At 35.6% G+C, this 24,999-nt stretch overlaps 1 protein-coding gene across 3 annotated transcripts in view; it reads right to left on the bottom strand.

The window, feature by feature from the left end:
• The window catches only part of MAGI2 (membrane associated guanylate kinase, WW and PDZ domain containing 2), a 458,519-nt gene that overhangs the window by 357,462 nt on the left and 76,058 nt on the right, over positions 1–24,999 (bottom strand). For all 3 annotated transcript variants that reach the window (XM_012720830.1, XM_012720831.1, XM_012720832.1), the window contains exon 2: positions 16,843–17,058. In XM_012720830.1, the coding sequence (XP_012576284.1) occupies positions 16,843–17,058 (216 nt within the window). The remainder of the gene's footprint in view (positions 1–16,842; positions 17,059–24,999) is intronic.

The raw sequence follows: 24,999 nt of genomic DNA, 5'->3' as shown, positions 1-24,999 counted from the left end.
TCGATCTGCCTGTTCTGCTCCCCTCCGTCTCTGGTGAAGTCTCTCACCACCTCTGAGCCTCTGGCCTGTACCCCAGTTCTGTATGCACAAATAAATAAATCTTAAAAAAAAAATTATATAGCTTAAGGTAATTAATTAGATCTGTATCTGTTGATCTGAAAAGGGACTGATGATTAGTAGATAGTAATCCCAGTTGCTAAGTAAAATATAATCTTAATAGCATTTTAAATAGCAAATACCTACTCTCTAAATATAGGCATGTAATTTTGTATTTAACTATATGTATATGAAAGTAGGATGCAAGACTGTACAGCAGGTTATTGTCTTTGATTACCTCTGGACAGTAAATTTGGATGGGTATTAGAGATGTTTTCTTTGCAGGCGATCTGTAACTTTAAGAACTGGCAAAGATAATTTAAAATGATTAAGTAATGAAGAATATTATTTTCAATGTGAGTTACTTGAGATAATTTTTTCCTTATATGCTTCACTCTGAGTGAGCAATACTAATATATTTTTTAGAATTAGCATTTTTAGGAAGCACCAGAACATTATATAACCTTTGAGTTAAAAAAGCTTTATGAAAATAATATGACCTTAATGATATAGTCTCCCATTTGACTGCTCACACAATTTTGACCTTTGTAAATTGTGTAGGAAAGCAGCAAGAGAAAGCACTGCTGCTTTTTTCAGGTTTTTTCTCATATACCTTATTGCATCATATAATTACCAATATATGGAAGATATTCTTTCCAGGTATTTTCAAATGTCATGTTACATTTGAAAAGTTAAAATGGAAGGTCCTGCGCATATATATTTATTCAATATTTTTTAAATAAATATTTATTAAACATTCAATTGAAGTCAGACAAAGAGGACAGAAGATTAAGGAAGGTATGTTCCTTGTTCTCATGGATTCAAAGTATATCAAGCCAAGATGTGTGGTCTTTTAACCACATTAAGTGTGATTAATGCTACCAAATGGGAAAGTTGAGGTCTTATGCAAATGAATTCACTTAAGCTCATATAAACAGTCAAGAGAAGTCTGTATCCCCAATGTGTTATCAGATCTGAGACTACAAAGGAGTCAAGAACCTTTATTTAGAGGAGGGAAATGGAGAAAAAGCTAAATGAGAGCTGGAATAGGCACAGCCACAGAAAATATGCTTGGGGTTTGGGATTTTGTTTTAAAGACTTGTTTATTATTTATGCATATAAGATCTGAGGTGCAGGACAGAGGTGTGGGCTGTGAGAGGATTCACTGCTGAGGGGAACAGTAGGTGAGACAGGAGAGGTCTGCCATGCTCATTGTGTCAGCTCCCTGGCCTGGGATCCAACTCATGTTGCAATGGCTGCCAGCAGCTTCATAGTGCTGAGACTTAACCTCTTGCTCTGCCAGAAAGGCCCCTTAGGATTTGGGATTATATCCTGAGAGCAGTGAGAAGACATGGATGTCCCTTAATCCAGGGGGTGATACAATTATATTTTAATTTTCCACAAAGATTCCCTTAACTATTCTGGGGTTTGAGAATGACAATAATGGATATTTATAGATCAGTGTAAAGTTATTTTTGTGTTCCATACAAGAGAATATGGTGGTATCTGCATGGAAAATAGATTGAAAAATACTGAGAGTATAGATTCATGATTAAAAAAAAACAGACATATATAGAAAAAAGGGAGAAATCGAAGTAAACCCTGTGGTTGGTGAAACTGTTTGTCAAGAGAGGAGACATGAGGAAAGAAGCAAAACTCTGTAGGGCTAAGGGAGCCTGGGGATAACTTAAGGAAGTCTATGGGAAATTCACAAGAGAGATCTCTAATCAAAGAGCTCTTTGCTGGAGAAAATCAACTGTGAAAGACAACAGCATATGGATTGGCTGTATTATAATTTAAGCTGTAAGAGTGAATGAAATTTCCTAGAGAGGCAATCTAGCAAGTGGAAACAGGAATGCCTGTAAAAGCTATTTGAAGGACTCCCGCATTTAATAGTCAGTGAAAGAATGTGAAAGATCAGCCAGGGGAGGACCAGGAAAAACACAGAAGCCAAAAAAAAAAAAAAAAAAAAAAGAAGGAGGTGGGGAAAGAGAGAGGAAACACGTAACTATGGCCAAATCATCTGAATAGTCTGGAAAAGATAAGGACACAAAATATATTGTAATTTATGACATGGAGGTCACTGGTGGTGACATTAGCTACCAGTGGAGGTAGTGGTTACAGTGGAATGATGGGCAAAGAACTCAGACTAGGAGGGATTAGAGAAGATAAAAAGAAGTTTTGCTATGAATGATAAACATTTTATTTGATTACATAATACTATTATGTTTTCATGAACAATATAAGATATCTCATTTAAAAATCTTTTTATTGAAGTAACACTGAATATCACCTTCTGTTGATAAGGAGCATCATTGAGAATCAACATGTGTATAAACTACATTAAGTTCACGGCTATTACTCCACTTTTATTCTTCACCATACTATTGTCTCTTTGAATGTAAGACATCTGTTGAAAAAAATCTCTAGCCTGGAGAAGTCTGTATTTACTGATGTGTTAGAGATTACTCAAATTCTCCAGTCTGTCTAATTCATTTGCTATTCAAGCCTTTCTTACTTAAGGATCAATCATAGTGTCAGCAAACCTGAACTTAATACCTACAATATGCAGGATTCTTGATAAGAGCTTAAAGCAGGGAAAGAAGAAGTTTTAAGCAGATTCTTATAAATGAGACTTAGACATAAATAATAAGTAGCACCTGCCTTCTTATCAGAACAACATAAGACAAAAAATCAGTATGCTAATGGAAAACTGTAATATTACTAGACTATTCATAAGGCTAATCTAGGAGTAACTTAGAGTGAGAGTCAAGAGCGTCTGTGAAAACTAGAATAGGGCCAATTTATCCACTAGCACTAAACCAGGGCAGACTTCCCAAGTATTGGAAAACCAGTTCTTGAAAGAGTAATGCAGCACATTAAGAGGAAGAAAAAGGGGAGCCAAATCAAGCAGGCATAGAATATTCTTCCAAAATGTGTTACTCAGATCAGTTATTCTGCTTCTTCTGGCAATAGGGAAGAAGAAATTCACACTAATTTTAGTTCACTATATACAGTATTATCATATTGATTTATTAAATTATACTCAGTGACAGAAATTTTGTACATTTTTCTAGGAAGACAATACAATACACAATGGAATACATGTACCTAAGACAAATATCTGAAGAACTCAAATAATTAAGTCAATGAGAGAAGGAATTGGTATTATATTTCCCATATCACTAGGTAAATTATATTATTCACTAATTAAGTAAACAAACATTTACTAAGAGTCTACTAAGTGCCAGGCACTAGACTACATAGTGACCAGTCAAGAAGAATGCAGTCCAAATGATGTACACTAGTTTGCTACAGTTGTAACAAAACACCACACATTGGAAGACTTAAATAATAGGAATGATTTAGCTCACAGTTCTGGAGTCTAGAAATCTAAGATCCAAGGCTTAGGAGGACCATGCTTCCTCTAAAAGATCTGTTCCAGGCTTCCACTAGCACCTCTGGTTGTGGCAGCATAATTCCATTGGGAAGTTTGCAAGTTATCCTCCCAGTGGTCATGCCTGTGTTCTGTGTTCCAATTCCCCCTTTTTATAAGAACATCAGTCAAGACCTTACCCAATCACAGTACCTCCCTCATTTTAATTATATTTACCTATGAGAAAATACCCATTCAGAGCAGAATAGACTTCTTTAGGAATCTTAAGTTCACAACAAAATGATAAGAAAGATATAGAGATGTCTGATGTACTCTTTGCTAGCACACATGCATAACTTTCCCTGCTAATTACATCCCCATCCTGAGTGGTACATTTGTTACACTGGATGAACATACACTGACATATCATTATTACCCAAAGATCACAGTTTATATCAGAGTTCAATCGTGGTGATGGGTTTAGACAAATGTACAATGCCACCTTCTGGTGGTCAGGGAAGTGTCAATGTCTCCCTGGGGACATGCTGAGGATGAATCGTGGAGCAGGTATGCAAGGCAAGACTCTGTTGCTCAGTGAGAAGCCCTCTTGATATTTATAAATAGTAATGAACATCAAACATGACTTATTATGTGACAATGGCAGGAGGTGCAGGGCCCAGGGGAGACAAAGGGTAATCAACTTTATGGCAAACATGAGGGGAATTGTCAGCCATGAATACAGGGAGGACTTCCTGTGCAGGTACTTGGTGTATTTTCTTTCTTTTTTTTAAGATTTACTTATTTATGCATACAGAACTGGGTAGAGGACCAGGGTGGTGAGAAGATTCACCAGAAGCAGAGTGGAGAGCAGAACAGGCAGATTGACGAAGTACACTGCTGAGAGGAGCAGCGGACAGGTCAGGAGAGGAGTGCCATGCCACATGAATCATCTCCAGGGCTGAGCTTTGATCTCAGACCATGGCCACAAAATCACTCATTGGTTACCTATGGGTCCCTGGCTGCCTTGTGATAAGGGCCAGTGTGGTAAGGCAGTCATGCCTTATCTAAATCCTTCACACACACAGGTACATAGGAGGCCATGCACACACAGGTGCAAAGACCCTAAATGGTAGAAAGGCCACACCATCTAAATACCATTATAATGTCATACAGAGTAGCTCCCTTGTCCTAAAAATCCTCTATGCTGTGACTAGTCATCCTTTATTGCTCCCTAACTCTTAAAACCTCTGAGTTTTTTAATATCTCTAAGCTTCTGTCTTTTCCAGAATGTCATGTAGTAGCTACTTATTCAGGCTGTCTTTTTACTTAGTCATACATAGTTATCTCCTTTAATGGCTTTATAGCTTAATTCTTTTTAGCACTGAATAATATTCTATGTTTTGGATGTACCAATGGAACAGACTTAGTGGTGAAGGACAAGAAAGAACAAATCTTACATTACAACCAAGGGTCGTAGCTACTCCTACTAGCACTTATAGCTCGCTCCTCCCATGGAGTTAAGTTTAAAAATACATGTGTTCAAACCTGCACTCACATATATCCTATAAATGTCAGACTTGTGGTTAGAGGAGCCTTACATAATTTGAATTCTGACTAAGAAGGAGGATGCAGATAATCCATGCATACATTTTATTTTTATTATGGTGTTAAACTATTTCTTGATTAGAAAGTGGTCATGTAGATTGTCCTTTCTCAGCAGGGTTTTATTGTTAGGTCTAAAAATGAAGTTTTTGGATATGTAAATGTAATTTTCCCCTAAGATGCTTACTGCTGAAGTGTACAAAATTTATCAAACACCGGAATATTTTGAGCATTTCATTTTGCATTTCTAGGTTTCCTTAAATGCCTTACAAGCTAGGGCATCAGAAACTAACATCAGAAACTAAATATTCCAATAGAGGAGGAATACTCCTTTTTAAAGAATGATAATGATGAAAAAATCTTTTCCTTTCATCAGGATTTCCTGGAAATTCTAAACAAAGATGAGAAATTAAAATATGATAATGTACAGTCTTATAGTCATGAGCTATAAAAATATATTTATTTTACCTATATTTTTACTACTACAAAGCATTAAGGAGCATAATTTTTTTTTTCCTACTCTAATGACTTTGACAGTCTCAGTAAATATGATTTTCTTCCTCATAAGAAACTGAAAAGCTCTCCAAGCTATGTGCAAACCATAGTGAGTGAGTCATTTATTTGGAAGAGTGTTAACTGTATGCATTTTTGCATTTTTTCAAGTCTACATAAATCCTGTAGTTCTGGGCCAGCCTAAGGTTTTGCTAGTACACTAGTTTGCTTGTTGGCATTGCCTAAGGCTATTGTAACCATTGGATTTGGGGTGTAAGAGTAGGATAAAGCAGAATGCTATAGTTTTGAATGTATCCAATCAATTTTATTAATTGATTTAGTAATTTTATTAATAATCTTAAGCCAAGATAAGAACTTTTAAGAATGCCTATTTTATCTCTTACCTGTATTTTCATTTAACATGGTCTAAACATACTGCTTCTTGTAACTGCTACCTTTTGAAAAGAGTTTGGAAAATGTAAAATAATTTACTTTAAATTCGATAGGAAACTAATTTCTTTGAAATATCATAAAATGTGAATTTTCAAAATTTTTTTCACCCTATGAAATTTATATTGCTAATGACTATGTGACAAATTTTAACAATATAATTTTCCTTCTTTCTACAGTATATCTTTGGTTATAAGAATAACCAGAATACATTTAAGAAGGGGATAGGAATTATGAGAACATATTTGTAGTTGGTAAAAAAAAAGAAATGGAATACTTGGATATGTTTTAAAAGCTATTTTTTTTTTGCTTAGCAGTTGTCAGATAGTAATAAATGTGCTCACAAGAAAAAGCTGAGCAATTCTTTTTTTTTAATTAATCATTTTTTAATAATAGTTTATTTTTACATCATTTTGTGCATTTTTTCATCTCAGTTGTAATCCCTTTGGGCTTCCCATCACCAAATCACCCATGTGCCATCACCATAGTCCAGAGCATTTCCCTTCCACCACTGTTTTTGATCTCATCCCCCACTCCACCCCCATAAAATGTTTCTGGTATATAGCTGTTCATTATTATTATTATTTTCTTGCCTGGTCCGTTATATTCCTGCTATGAAAGAAACCATCTGGTATTTTTCCTTTTCTTTCTGGCTTATTTTACTAAGCATGATCTTATCCAGCTCCATCCATGTTTCTGCAAAAGACATGTGATTTTGGGGGGGGGTGGTTGCTGAGTACTATTCCATGGTGTATATGTACCATGGGATCTTTTCAATCCCGTGTATCCACTTTTGGGTATTTGGGCTGTTTCCATGTCTTTCCAATTGTAAATAAAGCAGCAATAAACATGGGGGTGCAGGTATCTTTTTCAATCAGTGTTTTTGTGTCAATCGCCTAGGAGTGGGATTGCTAGGTTATATGGAAGCTACATGTTTAGCAGTTTGAGGAACCTCCAAACAGTTTTCCATAGTGGTTGTACTAGTTTGCATTCCCACCAGCAGTGCAGGAGAGTTCCTTTTTCTCCATATCCTCGCCAACATTTGTTGTTGTTAGTTTTTTTAGATGTGCCATTCTCATTGGGATGCAGTGGTATCTCATTGTGGTTTTAATTTGTTGAACATTTTTTCATATACTTGTTGGCCATCTGCATTTCCTCTTTGGAAAAGTGTCTTTTTAGCTCTTCTGCCCATTTTTTGATGGGGTTGTTTACTTTATTTTTGTTAAGTTTCATCAGTTCTCCATGTATCTTTGTGATCAATCCTTTATTGCTAGTTTTATGTAAGAAAAAATTTTCCCAATCAGTGGGATGTCGGTTTGTATTTTGTAATTTCTCTTTTGTTGTTCAGAGCTCTTTATCTTGATGTAGTCCTATCTATTTATCCTTGCCTTCACTATCGTTGCATTGGGTGCTGTATCTTTAAAGATGTTGCGGAACTGTATGTCATATAGTGTTTGGTCCATCTTTGCTTCCAGATATTTTATGGTTTCCGTTCTTATGTCTAGGTCTTTAATCCACTTCAAGTTGATTTTTATGTGTGGTGTGAGGTAATAATCTAGTTTCATTTTTTGCATGTAACTTCCCAGAAACTGAGCAATTCTATGGCTAGTGTCAGTCTGGCTGTGTTTGAGTCTGTCCTTTAAAGGGTGATGCTAGGTAAATTATTTAATCACTTTGTGCGTATCTTCATTTCCTTACTTGTACAAGGAGGACAATGACATTATTCACCAATAACGATTAGCTGTGACATGAATATATAAAAAGCTTAGAGCAATAAATTTCTAGTTCATAGCAAGTATCCAGTACATGATATATGTTATTACCAATGAGTACTGATACTTAGAATACTAACTAGTATAGTTTAATCAGTCAAGAAAGCTAAATGGTTTCTCCATCCAGAAATGAAAAGTTGGTCAATTTTTTATTATTTTAAGTATAAGGCATTTTCAAAGAAAAATGCAATTGTTAAAAAAGATTTACACAAAGGTAACATTCTTTCTTTATAAAGTGTTTGCATAAATTAAATTTTCCTTCTCACTTGACACAAGCTATGAGGATAGTTGATTTAAAGAAGAAAGACATTTCTCAGAAACCACACATTTTTCCCCCAAGTTCTGTATTATTTCCTGTAGGGTTTTACATTTGATACAGTGGGCAGCTACTGGTGTGTTATAAAATGATATCATCTAGGCAACTTTACGGGTGTTGATTTAAATAGAATCACAGATACAGTCTCCCAATTTTATAGAAGTCCAAAATTTAGTCTCCTCCATATACACAGGGTAACTTAGCCTGCTAGTGTGTTACAAATGAGTGCTCACTACTGTTTTCTGCTCATTGGTGGTAGGGACCATGGCAGTCGAAGTGGTAGGGCTTGAAGATTTCCCTAGCTTTCTTACACTCCTAGCAATCTCATCAAGAAGTACCTTATTATAGTGAACTAGGTTTTAGTGTACTGTTGGGGGGGGGGTAGGGTTTAGTCAAAACATGTTTGCTTTGCTGCAGAAAGTTGAAGTTCTTATTAGAATCTGAATAACAGCATTTGCAAATGTGTGAGTACTTCAGGGTTTATACTTAATAAGAGAAAAATATCGCTATATTTGATGTTTGATTATTGCCATACTACAGATTATACATTGTAGTGAGAAAGCGGAAGGGCATTTTGCCTTCAGAAAGGAAGCAGTGACATTCTGGGTATCCACTTCTATTTAGGCATATGATTGAAGGAAGTCAAAACTGTAGCTTATTGCTAAGAGTGTGCTTATCAAATTTCCTTATTTTTCCAAAGTCTTCTAAAATGAGAAGAGGAATTCTAGTATGGGTGTTAAAATGTTTGCACATTGTAGCAATAACAAATGTTTGTTCATCATCCACATGCTTCTACTCCCAGTGCTTTACAATCAACTAGCAAAGATGGCTTTTTCCCATGTTCCTTCAGAGATTTTTTAATTCACATTGCTAGCTATTTCTCAGTGTTTTCTGAATGCTTGGGGCTCTTAAAAAACTTCTAAATTGTAAAAAATACACTATAAATATTGTCATAGAAATTATGATGAGGAGTGGGCCCTTAGACACAGTGGCCTGGAATGAGAATGAAGGGGATGGCTTGTGGGCACTATACTTATACATATAAATATGTATATTTAATATTTTTCTGAGATGTTAATATTCCCTGTTATTAAGGTCCTGAAGGCAATAAAATGCCCCCCTCAAAATTAGAATTAAGAATGATTATGCTTCTGACTTTCCAGATCTATCAATTGAAGAAGCAGAAATTTCCAGTCATGTAAAGAAATCATTTTTTTTTTTTACCTATAATATTTATAACCAAATTGGAGCTCATCTATTCAGGTAACCAAACCATATAAAAAAATGAAGAAAGCATAGTGAATACCAAAATAATATTTTTCATCTATATTTAAGTCCCCACAAATGACTACAAGTTGTTGGGAGCAATGAAAGAACAGTGAAAAACTATGAAAATAGAAAATTCAAAGTCTATGAGGAGAAAATGACAAGGTAAAAATATTCTGCGTGATTAAGAAAATTAATTGTAAAGACAAGTTTACTAGAAAGTTATTTCTCATTATCAGGGGAGTAGGAAAGCTCCCTTAATTAGTTTATATTTTTCTTTGTGCAGCATTTAAATTTTATTAAAATAGACTGGAAAATGGTAATAAAATTAATCCTCACAGCTTTGATATTATATATACTATATGACTTTTATTTATTGTTTAAAGATTTACTTTTTTATGCACACAAGAAGTGGGGTACAGGCCAGAGGTGCAGGAGGTGAGAGAATTCACCAGAGACAAAGAGGAGAGAAGAACAGGCAGATCTACTGAAATACACTGCTGAGGTTAGCATGAGCAAGACAGGAGAGGGTCAGCTCCATGTGGGTCAGCCACCTGGCTGGGAATCAAACTCGTGCCACAGTGTGGCAATAGTTTGATAGTGCTGTGTCTTTAACCTATTACACCACTACTATGTGACCTTTTATAGTGTAATAAAATTTAAAGATATTTGACATGTAATATGAAACAAGTTCCCCAGATCCTCAGCTAATTTTGGGATAAGGGAAATAGCTACATGTGTAGAAAATGTTCAAAAGCCCAAATAAATGGAATGAAAGGAAGCATATCCATAATAGCTCTTAGAAATTGCTTTCAAAATTTTGCAAAAAATTAGGAAATTAGTATAATAAGAAATATAACATCAGCAACTGAAATTTTAGGAACATCAAGGGGAAAAGGCAAGAAACTTTATGTAAACTTGATCTTGATAATTCAAGTGCTATTCTTTGGGGCCAAATTAGAGTAAAGGTATTTTTTGATGAGAGCCAGAGTGAATTAGGAAGAAAAGGGCACTATTTCCAATGATGGAACAATGTGGAAGGAATGAGTGGGTAGAGAGACCTATCTAGAAAACTTCCTCTAAAAAGACACAGCCAACCTATAGCCAGAAATAACAAGAGCAATCCTCGCCTGACAACAAAGTAGCTGAGATTTCACCCTGAGAACTATAACCACCTGTATAAGAAGAGAAGAAAATTGAACTTAGGGTGAACATCACCAAGAAGAGTAGCATAACTATGATTAGAAATAAGCTTAGGCCTAAGAATGCCTGGAGAACTTGCAGAGACTCAATCATTCCAACTAGTTCACAGTTTTTCTGCAGGTGCAGGCTGTTCTTGTCCTGTGTTCCTTGTTCATTTACAAACTTGCTCTCTCTCATACACACATAGCACACAAATCCTGAGAGAAGTCAAAAACTCAGAGGTTGAGTGTAGGATCCCAAATATGCTGAATCAATCTGAGGGCATGAAGAAGTCTGAGGGCATAAATACACCACTTTCAGTTTAATCTTGAAGCAAGCCTGCCTTGATTTAAAATGACATTTCTGAAACTAGTCACGATTTCCTCAGCCGTGAACTACTATAGTTCATAACCCCAAACTCCCTGAGTATCTACACCTAAATACTCAGAGAACCTTATAATTAGCAGTTTTTATTTTCAAGGAATCCTTTTAAGAAAACACAGAAAGCTCCTCATTTATAAATGCAATATCTAATTTTAGAAGGTCAATTTCAAATCACCTTGGAAATTCGTCCTCTAACAGAGATGAAACTCGGCACTGTGTTTGGGAACAAGATAATAAAATTAAGCCTCCTCAAAAAAAAAAAAAAAAAAAGATAAAGATGTGGGTGGATACACAAATCACAGTCTCTGTGAACTCACACACACAAAAAAGCAGGGATAGGCATTGGGGTGGTTTCAGAGTGAGCTATTATTCACAGGAAAACAGCGAGATTCACTACGGAGGACATAATTCTTTTGACAGTGACAGGACCTCATTCACAGAACCAGGACTGATGGTGCACGCAGTCAGCGTGCCAAGAGGCACAGGACCTGGATGTGGGTCCCTAATGGTGAACTGAGATCATTGCTGAGGACACTCGGTGATCACATAAGGGACACTCTGTTTGCGCTCTGGGAGATGCAGTTCATTTGCACTAATTGCAGGCCTAGGGGCTTGGAGAAGGCAGCTCTGTGTACACATACTGTGTTGCCTTTGTTGGTGAAGGTAGCTCTCACGGGCCCTGTTCCTCCTGACATTGTGTGTGTGTGTGTGTGTGTGTGTGTATTAACAGAGAGAATTAGCTGCCTTTAAAATATATGTGCAATTCTAATTCTTTGCACTAGGCTTACTAATAGCTGATGAGGGGAAGCTACAATATAATAGTGAATTACTTTCCAGAAAAGTTTAGCAGATAATTCATGAAATAAAAGACATCAAGAAAGCTTCACCCAATTCTGTGGTTTGATAGGACTTTGCTTTTCTTCAAAGGAGTCAAATCTTTTGAAACATCCTATTTACTTATCTATTTAGCACTTTTGTCTTTTGGTATTTTCACAAGTAGAGAGACTGAATGGGTCTTAGCTCTAAAGGTATTTTTTTTTTTAAATACACTTATGTATAATTTCCTTTAGTTATCACTTGAAGGAATCTTACATCTTTCCAACTTAGAAACACTGCACACTGAAGACATTAAAAAGTGTAAAATGAGGCCCTCCCTGGTGGCACAGAGGGTTAAAACATAGCCCTAAGAAGCTAAAGCCACTTCAGCATGAGTTTGATCCCCGCCCAGGAGGTGACCACATGATAGGCAGACCTCTCCTGACCCACCTGCTGCTCCCTCAGCAGTGTACTTCGTCAGTTGGCCTCTTCTGTTCCCCACTTTGTCTCTGGTAAATCCTCTCACCACCCCTGCATCTCTGGCCTGTATCCCAGTTCTGTATGCACAAATAAATAAATCTTTTTTTTTTTTTAAGAAGTGTAAAATAAATGCAGAACAAATCTAAATCATGCTGATATAGTTTGGCATCAAGTATGGTTGGTTGAAAAAAAATTGCCTAAGGACTTTTAATACTTAGACATATGCTAATCATTGAGACAGATAAACAAAAACATAAACATAATCCTTGCTCTAAAAGTGTTTACAATATATGTGGAGATGCCAGCTAAAAACTTTACAAAAGGTTACCAACAAGGTCCAAGCTAATACCTCAGAAGTGAGTGAAAAGTATGTGTTGTACTATAACTCTCAACTTTCCATGATGAAGATTTTCATTGTAGAATATAGCAAACTTTTCACTGGACGTTGGCTAAAAGAATTGGAGGCGAATGATAAGGTAATCCTTATTATACGGGAGAGGATGTTTAATGAGTTTGGAAAGTAGATGAGAGAAGAGAGTTAAAGTGGGCGAGGAGTGAGAGTCAAAACTAAAAGAGATGTTACAGCTAAATGTGGGAGGACCTGAATGATTGCCCAAATAGTGATGTAAAAGAAATAGAAACCCATCCACATTTTGAACATAGTTAGGTGACCAATTACTAGTTCAAGAATTGTCAGTGACAGAAGGTTAGATAATTTGATACAAATGGAATGGATAGAAATATAGATCAGTTAGGGCTCTGTAGTCCACAAATGAGATGACCAGGTAGAATTGAGGATGTAGGGGATATTTGGCTGGAAGGGATGAAAATTATAGGTTCAGTTATCTTTTATACCCAATATAGTCCCAGAGGGAATAGTTAGAATTATGATCCAGGGGCACAGGAGAAGGGAAGGCGATAGGTAAATCTTCAGTATTCGAAGCCACAGGACTGGATGTCAACTGTAGCAAGATAAAGATGTCTAAATATAGGTGAGGCTAATGTCAAGGAAAGGTTTCCAGGGAATATGAATTTTAAATATCTATTTAAAGACAGATTCTCTAAGATGATATAAGGATATATCAGGCTTGCAAACATTATCTATAATACTATTGCCATGAATGCAGTGAAGGACACATACAATGTAGATGGAATTCACTGAGTTGCAGGATTATGGTTTTCCTGATGGAGGTGAGGAGTCACTCAGCATGATTAATAGCCCAGGGAAATGTGATGACGAAAGAATGAGTTCGCTTAGATATGGGTCCAAATCTCAACTCTGCTAATAATTAGTTAGGCAACTTAAATTAAATTTCAGCATCTGGCCCTCCCCAGTGGCCCAATGAGTTAAAGCACAGCACTGCAAGCAAGCCACAGCCACTTCATTATAAGTTTGATCCCTGACCCCGGAGTTGATTCACATATGATGGTAGACTCCTCCTGACCTGCCAGCTGCTCCCCTTAGCAGTGTACTTCAGCAATCTGCCTGTTGTGCTTCTGACACTGTCTCTGGTGAATTCTCTTACCACCCCTGCACCTCTGACCTGCACCCCAGTTTTGTATGCATAAATAAATAATAAGATGCTTTAAAAAAAAGAATGAAGTCTTTTAAAAAAATAAGTAAGTGGGCCCTCCCTGGTGGCGCAGTGGGTTAAAGCACAGCACTGAGAAGCTAAAGCTACTTCCGCATGAGTTCGATTCCCGCCTGCCCCGGAGGTGACCACATGGCGTGGCAGACCTCTCCTGACCCGCCCGCTGCTCCCCTCAGCAGTGTACTTCGTGGATCTGCCTGTTCTGCTCCCCACTCTGTCTCTGGTGAAGCCTCTTGCTGCCCCTGAGCCTTTGGCCTGTACCCCAGTTCTGTATGAATAAATAAATAAATCTTTTAAAAAAAATAAGTAGGTGAATTTCAGCAACTTATTCTTAAAGTAAATATACTATGATTGTGGGAATAAAAATAACATAAATGATGACAACTCTTAATGAGTGAATACAAAGGGCAAAACAATGTTGACAAAGTAGTGTTCCTATCTCTCACATTGTTCAGAAATATATTTATGCTTTTGTTTGGTTTTATGTCTCAAAATAGTACAGAAGCTAAGAGCACGGTTCTGGATCCAGCTTTCCTATACATAAATTCTAGTTATTGAGCAAATTCAGTAACTGTAATGTACCTCATTGTCAATCTATAGTATGGTATCTAATAGGACTGTTCAGAAAATTAAGTGAACTAGAACATCTAATGAGGTTAGGAAATTCCTAGCTCATGAGAATATTACAAAAGAATTTACTTATATTATTAATGAGAGTTGATTATTGGTTATTGATCAAATTATGATTGAGTTAAAATTATCAAAATCTTTGTAATGGAATAAAGTAACTTCAGTAATTTTTTTCTCACTCTCCAATATACCCCATTGGTTACACTATTTTTTGCTGTGAATTGATGTCTGATATTAGTTGTTATTATAGCCTTTTAGTCTATAAAGGACAGTTAACTTAAATTCAAGCAATAATTTTCTCAATATTCTCTGAAGTGCCCTGCATCTGGTAAATGTATATGGGAAGAAGACATGGAAGGACAAAGACTCCATGCTGGAAAAAAATGCTAACGGGTTCAAAAGGTAAAGATTTGGGTAAATTTATGAGTTGGGTAGCAAAGAAAATCCTAAATTTTCTACTAAATAAATCAAAAGGAAAACAAAAGCATTTCAGAGAGAAGTTGTCAAATATTTCTAACAAGGAATAATAGACCGATTTTCTTGTTTGGGATTGTCTTCCTATCTTTGAACTAGGTGAAGAACTGCCTAATTTATACATTTATCTTCCACAACAGGATTGTGAAAGACAATATAAAGGTTACTTGTCCAGCTAAGCTTACAGAACCATTGTTTGAGACATCTATTCACTGTCTAGAAATCCCACAGTTGAGCAGGATAGTAACTCCCTACTATCTTCAGGCTGAGCGGACCAGGGAGTCATATGACTAAGACTAATCAAGAAAAGTTCAACATCTTAGTTTTTCTTTAGGGTTCTTAGACCTCCTCATAAAAATATCCTATTCCTTATATGCATGGTACAAATAGAAAGGAATGGTGATTCACCAAATGCACTTCCCAAGTATATAAATATCTAGTTTAAGTGTCTATGGGTCAAGAATACTTTCGATTTGTTCTATATGGATCAAAAATGAAATAATGATTCAGGCCTAACTGGGGTCATATTTTTGAACTGTAACTTGAACTGAATCTGTGACTATAACTGGGAAAAATACTGTAACTGCTTTGGCCCCCAACTTTTGGTTCTTTGGGGACCAATGAAGCTGAATGGGTTTGCTTATCACATTAAAGATCAACTAGGAAAGCTATATATGATCTACTTAATTTAAATCTATTACATGATAAAAAGCAAATGTTTTTAGAATAAAAGAAGAAAAGGTATCTAATTGCTTGACAGGTCATTTTTATAGCAGACAAGTTACATTATACCAGACTTTTAGTGTTTGTATCCAGAAATCAATCATTGTAAGAGTCAGAGAAAAGTTTTTTTTCACAGTATATTGATGAAAGTTATTCTCAGGTAATCAAAATGAAACTACTTTTTAAGGTTTTATACCTTGACTTACAAAGATTAGAATTTGGTTTTCTTGTGTTCAATGAAGAATACTTTTAGAGGTATTTTGAACAAGGTAGGTAAAAAATGAGCTTATGAAACTTCATTCATTAAAATAATTGAGCATAGAAATTCAAGTAGTACGGCCATAGAAAAGCAACGAAGTGATAAATTAAAATAAAGACAACAATGTGGGACACATCTTAAAAATAATATGTACACATTAACATTTTTCTAGAATTTTAAGCTTCTCCATGCTTAGAGGCCAAGACCATGCCATATTTCTTTTGATAACATTTAGTTATGAATAATATAAAAAAGCAAACCTATACCTCTACAAGCACACCTTCTGTTATTCTTTATATGTGGTATGATAGGTAATAAATTAATGTAACAGGCTGCTTCCTTGTGGAAGGGTAGGTGCTGTCCTAATGTCAGTGCAGGAAAAAGCTTTCTCCATCTTGTCAGAATGGAAGATTAGGGTGAGGAGATAAATGCATGGGCAATATGTAACTGTAGCTAGTTTGGCAATTGTGTGCACTGAATGTGTTAGCTAAATTATACCATGCAAATCAGAGAACTATGAGCATAGTAAGATAACTAAGGATAGATTTTCTCTGTTATTAATAAACGAAGCCCTCAGAACTTTACATAATGACATTCATGACTTATAACAGATTGTAAGAGGCTTAAATTATTCACTGTATGGTTATTAATATTGTATAAGTGAAGCTAATTACTGAGAAAATTAAAAGAGCTGCTGATAGATCAAAATTTAAACTAATAAACTGGATACAAAGCTGTGTCCTTTTTCCATTTGATATCACCATTTTCTCATGTCAGAAAACTATAATCATATATATAATATACACATTAGAACATACAGATGTCCAAATATTTTTTTTAACACACAAGTAACATAGACCAACTGGTCTAAACAAACCAGTTGTTTTCTTCTAAAGTAACTGATGTCCCTGTCCAACTTGTGAACGACTCACCTGGTGTTATCACTACTCCATTTCCATTGACCGCAGGCCTCTCTTCCTCCTCCTCCTCAGGAGGTTCTATACTGGCTTTCTCCATGTTGCTCACTGACTTATTCCTCTTCCTTTTTCCTTCAGCGCTTGGAGTGGCTCCTGGAAGTATCTGGTCTGTCACATTTAATAATAATGGGGCTGGTTCTGCTGGAGGTTTCGGTGTACCGTAGTAATTGTCTACAAATGATAACCAAAATTTATGGAGTTAACGATTTCTTCTATTGTATGCTTAATTTATAAATAAGAGAAATGATACTGACAACTTTTATACAATAACTTCCCACAAGAAAATTCCTTTGGCTGGAGACAACACAGAGCTGATTATCTCATGGTCTTTCAATAAGCTCAGTGTTCTGCTTTGTTTTATTCAATAGGCAGGTTTGGCTTTTGACTACATTTACATGATTTTCTATGCTTTAACTCTTCCCTCTTTATTTGTTGCTTCTATTGTATTGTATTGGGCTTTAATAAGGAAATACAGATATAGATTTATCTTCAATCTTACCTTTGTGCCAAATCAAAATATCTTACTTATTATTTTCACATGATATGGAACACTTCCATAATGATTCCAATTTTTTTTTTATATCAAGCCTTAATTTCAATCTTTTTTAAAAATAATAATGTTCTAATCAATGTACAGGTAACTTTTTTTTTTTTTGGGCAAATTTCACACCACTCTGGAAAGAATAAGCACTTTGTGCTTTTCTGCATCTTTCAAAGAGCTGGAGTGTTTGCCTTGACATACTCAGCTCTGTGTTGGGCTATGTCTCCATGTGGCCATGGTTCCAGTGCTGGCAGTTCTTGCTGCTGTCAATATGCTTCAGATACACAGCTCCTTCCTCTGTGATCTGCACTACTGATTCATTAGTTTCTCTCTTCAGTCCATAAAACTTCTTTGAAAGGAGTCTAAGTTTTATTTCTCTCTCATAGCCTAGCACACAGTGGGAATGGGCTAAATGCTTGCTAAGTGCAATGCACATCATTATATAATCAATACAAATTACATTATTTAAAATAGTTTAGAATTTTGAATGTTAAAGACCATGCAGTTATTTTCAGAATTCCATATTACCCTTTCACAACAATTTCAAGACCATATTGGTGTTTGGCTAATTAAATAAATGAATGCGTTTATCAGCTAACTCTTTAAAACTTTTGCTCAGTACTGATCATGCATTCAGGCATTGCAGTATATGCTTGGGGAAAAAATGGTGACTATAATATAATCCTTGCCTTCCAGATGCTCCACAGACTGGTGTGGAAGAGAGGCACATTTGCCATAAGGCAAACAAGTGTTGTAATAGGAAATAGGATTAAGCACTGCTATCAAGAAGACAGAAGAGGAGCATGTTTTACTATCTGCAGAGGCCCCTGAGAGCCAACTGGGGAAACTATGCTGTGATAAGGACCCTTAATGGGAAGATAAGAGTTCTAGCCTTGGCTTTTTTTTTTTTTTTTTACATAACTATATGTCAAATAAATTACTTAACCTCAGTAAGGCTTAATAACTATATTGATCTCTCTGTCTGTCTATCTACCTATCATCTATCAAATCCCCTGTGGTTAGGTTGCAAATAACAAAAACCTACTTTAGTTAAATGTAAAATTTAGTTAAATGTAAATGTCCTAAAAAGACAGGAAATGACCAATAGAGGGGAAAACCTTAGGGAGAATGGGCAAAACAGAGCTATACAGCTGAGACACTCAAGTTGTATCTAAAGTTCTAGACTCTGAAAGCCCCAAGTGGCTCCACCATCTGGGTAGCCCCTGCCTTCATGGGAATGAGTCCCAGACTCTCCTTGGCCACTCTGATTGGTTCATTTCTGGAAAACCTCATAATCAGGGTTGTTCTGTTGCTGAGTTTCCCATGAGCATGTGTGAGCTGCCAGGTTAGTGATTTTAGGGAGGGGGAGGAAGAGCCCTGCCTGCTATATCCATCTTATCTCAAAGGTCTCCCCAAGTCGGAAGGGTATTGGGATGGCCTGGCAGAAATGACAAACATCTATCACATTTGGCCTCTTCACTGAGTTGTGAAGAGGTAGTAAGAATGTGTGAGAATCAGCTTCATAAACTGTAAAATGACAGTGATTTCAATAGCAGTGTGAGCTTGATACCTGCACTAAATGATGAAATACTCTGAAGAGCAGTTACCCGCTATTGCTATTGGTTACTTTCATGGAAATTCACAGATGTAAGTGAACAAGGAGAAAATGTTGCCATATAAACTGGTTCTAATAATTGTAGTCATTCTACACTGGAAGTCTGTAATGTGGATGATACACATTTTGCTAAAGGTTACTTTCTAATTTAATTTAGAACATTTCAAATGAATCAGACCTTTAAATGTACTGGTCTAATTCTGAGCAAACAGAAATTGCTCACTACTCCCTAGAAGCTTATGAACTATATTTCAACATCCATAAAAGCTAGCACGTTCTTAGTACATTGCTTTCTATGGCATCTCAATAATTCTTATCTAATAAAAATAAAGTAAAAATAATAAGTAATCTTGCATGCCACAATAAATATTTAATAATATTTTGAGAACTTTAATGTCTTTAAATATACATAATACTTAGAACATAGGTCACACTTTAGAGCTTTTTTCCTCCAATTTGTCTTTTTTGATTTAAATTTCTCTCAAGTAGATAAAGAACCTTTTACTAATTAGAAATAAATAATATTGCAAATTAAAAATAAGTGTTAAGTAAGAGATAATGTTGAATTTATATTCTAAATAATTATAGCAATTGGTATGCAATATGATTACAGATTATATAGTCATAGTCTCACTCCACAATTTGATTTATGAAATTAATACTTCACATTAAAATCTAGATGTAAAATAGTACAAATCACTAATTAAGACATTAGGGTTATCTTTATTAGCCATAATGTTAGCAATTTAAAAGAGGCACAAAAATAACCTATACAGTCACTACTTGAGAAACATAATTCATGAAAAATTCCTCCAAACCAAATACATCGACAAATCACAACCACTAAATCAACAGTTGGAAATCAGCCATGCAATCAGGAACTAAATCATTGCAATACCTCCTGATGTAAGATAAGTATAGTCAAGTTCAGTTACAGGATAAATGCAACTTTTGTGTAACATGTGAGCATGTTGTCAGGAGAAAATAAACAACTATCTTAAAATATAATTAGAAAAATGTTCCATTAAAAATAATGGCATGTGTGTTGGTTACAGCTGTGAGTAACAACCCCTGAAGTGGAGATCCTATGCTTCTAAAACACAAGAAATGATGTAAACCAATGTTTATGCAATTAAAAAAAAAATAAGAATCTTTGGAACAAAACTCAGCCATAGCAAAAAGAATGTTAAATGCCTCTAATTAATAGTGTTAGGATTCAGCAAATCTAAATCTCCAAAAACCGTAACAGTATGTTTTGATAATTATAATTGTTTCAAAGAAGATTGTCACTGCACAATCTGACCAAAAGTAATTTAAGGCTCTTATTACATTTCTATAAAATAATTCATAGAAGAGGAAAAAAAGGACCTATAAAAGTAAAGTGTAGTGTGCTGGTGAGATAAACCTGCTTTGAATGCCCTGCCCCATGCTGGCTGCCTCTGCATCCTTAAAGTGATTCAGTTAAGGGAGAATGTGTTCTACAAGGCCACTGCAGTCACAGAAGCCACTACAATGACCACTGCTAATACCATCACCACAACAATTTACTGAACTGGGCACCTTAATGGGCATTTGGCCAAAGCAATCTTATTTCAAATGGGAACTGGAATCATCTGTACCTCACAGGGCTGTCACAAACATTAATGATTATGAAGAGAGAGCATGACTGGCTCAAAGTTGGTATTCAATATACAGTGGCTATCTTGCACACACAAGAGGATGAGATCATCATTCTGTCCCTTCAGGTAACAGTAAATGAAGGCTTTAAAAAATGAAACTGGTTCTCAATGTTATATGTGAAGCAAGTAGAAAAGTTACATGTTTGACTTAAGAACTTCATCTGTTTTTTAAGTACAATTTGCTTCTCACGAGAAAAAGATGTGACATCATATGCATCTGGCAAGAAATCATGCTAAAGAACATCATTCAAAGACACAGTCAATGAGCATAAAAGCATCAGTTTCAAAAAGGCAAGGCAATCACTGCTACCAAATCATAGCACTACCACAAGAGAGGTGATTTTTAACTCCCCTCTTCCAAAATTGTGTGTGTGTGTTTGCTGTGTATATAGCTTTTCTAGCCTATTTCCACTGAATACATTTATGGTTGTAAAGAATGTCCTATTTATTATCAGTTTCATGTACGTTTATATAAAATTTCACTAACGTGTTGAATATGATGGCACAATGGCTATCATATATAAAATTGTTGACTTAGTTCTAGCATAATTAGGATAACCCAGATTTACATAGTATGTAATTGTGATATTATAGGCCTATTAGTTTCATGTGTACATGTAATGATTTGGTATTTGTATAATAGTGAAATGATCACAGCAATCAATGTAGTAATTTCCTTTACCAAATATTTTCTCCCTTTTGATGAGAACTTTTAAGCATCTGTAAACATCTTTCAAATAGACAATTGCATTACAAATAATAGTCACTACGTTCTATACCCCCATGACTTATTTATTTTATAACTGGATATTTGTATCTTTTTACCCACCTTGACCTGTTTGATTTATTTCTTCACCCCCTGCCTTTGGCAACAACCAAATCTGTTTTCTTTATCTGTGAGTTTGTTTCCCCTCTACCCCAAATTCCACATAGTCTTATTTTTAACCATACCTGCCTGGAAAACCAGATTAATAATTATTTGAGGAGTTAGATTAATTCTTCAGCTTTTTAAGTGCTTGAGAGAATGGATTATTTAAAAATAAGAATACGAAAGAGTGAAACAAGGTGAATATATTCATTCCTGATATAAATAAGGGGGGGGGACTTTCCAGATATTTAAATAAAATGAAAAAAAACTTTTAATAAATATTCATTTATACTGGACACCACTGTACTGATTATTATTTATTTATTTATTTTTGGCAAAGGGGGACTAGACTGATTAGCATCAGGTAGTACATCTGTTCCATACTGGAAGATTATCCCACAATCACTTTGTTTTCTCTACACTCATAGACCAAATAACTAATTTTTTTTTTAAGATTTATTTATTTGGCATACAGCACTAGGGTGCAGGCCAAAGGTCCAAGGACAGTGAGAGGATTCACCAGAGACAGAGTGGGGAGCAGAAGAGGCAGATTGACAACATACACTGCTGAGCAGGGGCAGTTTCCAGTCAGGAGAGGTTTGCTGTGCCATGTGGGTCATCTCTGGGGCGGGGATTCAACTCGCACTGAAGCAGCTGCAGCTGGCTTGCAGTGCTGAGCTTTAACCCGTTGCACCACCAGTGAGAACCCCAGACCAAATAACTTTTACACAAATGTCTTAGCCTTAAGTTTTAAAAATAAAGTTTAACCTTTCTGCTGACTCTTTCCACATATTATTTTTCCAGGCTGATTTTAATAGTCAAACAAAATGGAATAAAATAATTTCAACAAATTATAAACTGCTTTATTGCAGCTCTAGTTTTCACTGAAAGCTAATAGATAATATTTTCTGAAATGTACTATATTTTCATGTCTCTAAATTCTAATATTACAAAAGGTGGGAAAGACACTAAAATTAATTTTAGGTATGAGGCAATGTAAAAATTCTAGTAGTAAATGAAAGTATCTTGAAATATTTATTTTTTACTTCTTTTCAATATTCTTTCCCTTTAAATAATATTTAACAATGGGAAAGGTGATTATTCAGTTCATTTATCTTTTTTTATTAATATTTTTCTTTCATCATCATTAATTTTTGGTCAGGTATAGTTTCTCCCCTCAGGTGTAGTACTGTGGTTTTCCCACCACCAAAGCACCCTTGATCCATCAACAACAGTCCCTTGTGTTCTTCCCTCCACTGTTCTGAACCCTCTCCCTACCTCTCCTCTGCTAAAAGTCTCAGATCTCAGATCAGATTGCAAATTTTGTCTTTTCCCTACCCCTTCGTTTGGTTTCTCTATAGTCCACCTATAGGTGAAACCATTCACTATTTATCCTTATCCTTCTGACTTATTTCACTTAGCATAATGCCTTCCAGCTTTACCCATGTTACTGCAAATAGTATGAGTTTGTCTTGTCCTTTTATGTAGTAAACTTGTATGCATAATAATGTGTAGGCTTTACATTAAATAACCATAGATCATTCTATATGCCACACAAGTGAGATGATTTTAGAAAGGTAATATTACTGTCTTCAAGATAACTCAAGATTAAGGTCTTGACCCCATCCCTCCTCAATATTCTTGGTGCATTTTGGCAACCACAAAGAATGAATTTTGGATAATGGTTTAGTAGAAGAGAGATGACTGCATGATGTGCTGCAGGACATGCATACAACACAGCCCATCACTGAGATCCCCAGAGAGCTTGAGAGCATGTCCTTATTTTGAAAACAATGTGTGGAAAATTGAAGAGGTTAAGAATTCGTTTTTCATGGTTTCATACAGAAGAGTTTTCATGGTTTCTTCCTTAACAGCACTGGCAAAATTTGACTCTAACATTAAACAGAGAGAAGCATTTCAGAGTTCTAGCAAAAATTATGTTAGAAAACCTACCTGTTCATTAGTAAACAAATGTTATCCACCTTAGATATTTACATTTGTATTAATAAAAGTAGATAAGTCACCAGAGAATACTAAATTCAAACTTTAAGACATGTTTAGCATATTACACAAGGGATTAGATTCAATTTAAATTAGTACCAAGACCTGTCACAACTCAGCTTGGGGTTAGTAAATGACAAAGCTTGCGGTTAATAAATTAGAAATCTGTAAAAATAGAATGAAGTCAGTAAATATAAGCTAATACTTTTTTTTTCTCTAAAATTGCAATTTTTAGCTTCTAGAAGATAAGACTCAAAAGTCTTACTTCGGAATGCTCTGTAAATGACAATTAGAAGTTTTTTTTTTTAAGATTTATTTATTTATGCATATAGAACTGGGTATAAGTTAGAGGTGCAGGGGTGGTGAGAAGAGTCACCAGAAACAGAATAGGGAACAGAACTGCAGATTGATGGAGTACACTGCTGAGGGGAGCAGCAGGTGGGTCAGGAGAGGTCTGCCACGCCATGTGGATCATCTCAGGGCAGGCGGTATCAAACTCACACTAAAGAGAGACTGCAGTGCTTCTCTGTAACTCATTGTGTCACCAGGGAGGGCCTAGAAGTTATTTTTATAAGCAACTCTGACATGTAAATTTGGTCTCAAGAAAGGAATCATCTCTTTATTATGTCATATTTAGTTAGTAGCTTGAAACCAAGATGCAAAAATTCTGACCTTAAAATATGGTGGTTTTTTTTCTTGTGAAAAGCATTAACTTACATGTACAAGAAATAGGAAATGATACTTGCACTCATATTTACAGAATCAGTCATTCTCTGTGGTCATTCTGACTGAATTTCCACTTAATCATATTAGCCAGCATGGTTAGGCACAGGACAAATCTTTGGTAAATATAACTAACAGTCCATAGACTGACTAGAGTGGGTTATTCATATGTTCAAAGGACACTAAATGCTCTTCCCTTCCCTTTAATAATTCTTTCATCAGGCATTCCTCAGAAGAATCCAGAAGACTTCCTACCTATGCCATATAACATGTAAAGAAATGATGCAAGGAAATTCTCAAGAGAACAGAAGTAATTTACATACCATATTTAAATGTCAAATGTAGATTCGCTTTCAAAATAAAGCTTTTAAACACAATTGTAATAACATTAAAAATTTACAAACTCATTTCATAAGCATATAGCATTTAAATAATATTAAATCCCTTACAGCTGTACTTTTGTAAAATGTAATGTGCCCAACAAATATAAGCTATATATATATATATACTCTAAAATTTTATTTTCTAATCATACTTTAAAAAGGAAAAACAGGCCCTCCCTGGTGGCGCAGCGGGTTAAAGCACAGTACTGAGAATCTGAAGCCACTTCTGCATGAGTTCGATTCCCGCCTGCCGCCTGCCCCGGAGGAGACCACATGGCGAGCCAGACCTCTCCTGACCCGCC

This window comes from Condylura cristata, unplaced genomic scaffold, assembly GCF_000260355.1.
Source record: "Condylura cristata isolate star-nosed mole 26May11 unplaced genomic scaffold, ConCri1.0 scaffold00005, whole genome shotgun sequence".
NCBI classification, from domain to species: Eukaryota; Metazoa; Chordata; class Mammalia; order Eulipotyphla; family Talpidae; genus Condylura; species Condylura cristata.
Note: the sequence above shows the minus strand (reverse complement) of the source record. Positions and strands in the feature narration are given on the sequence as shown.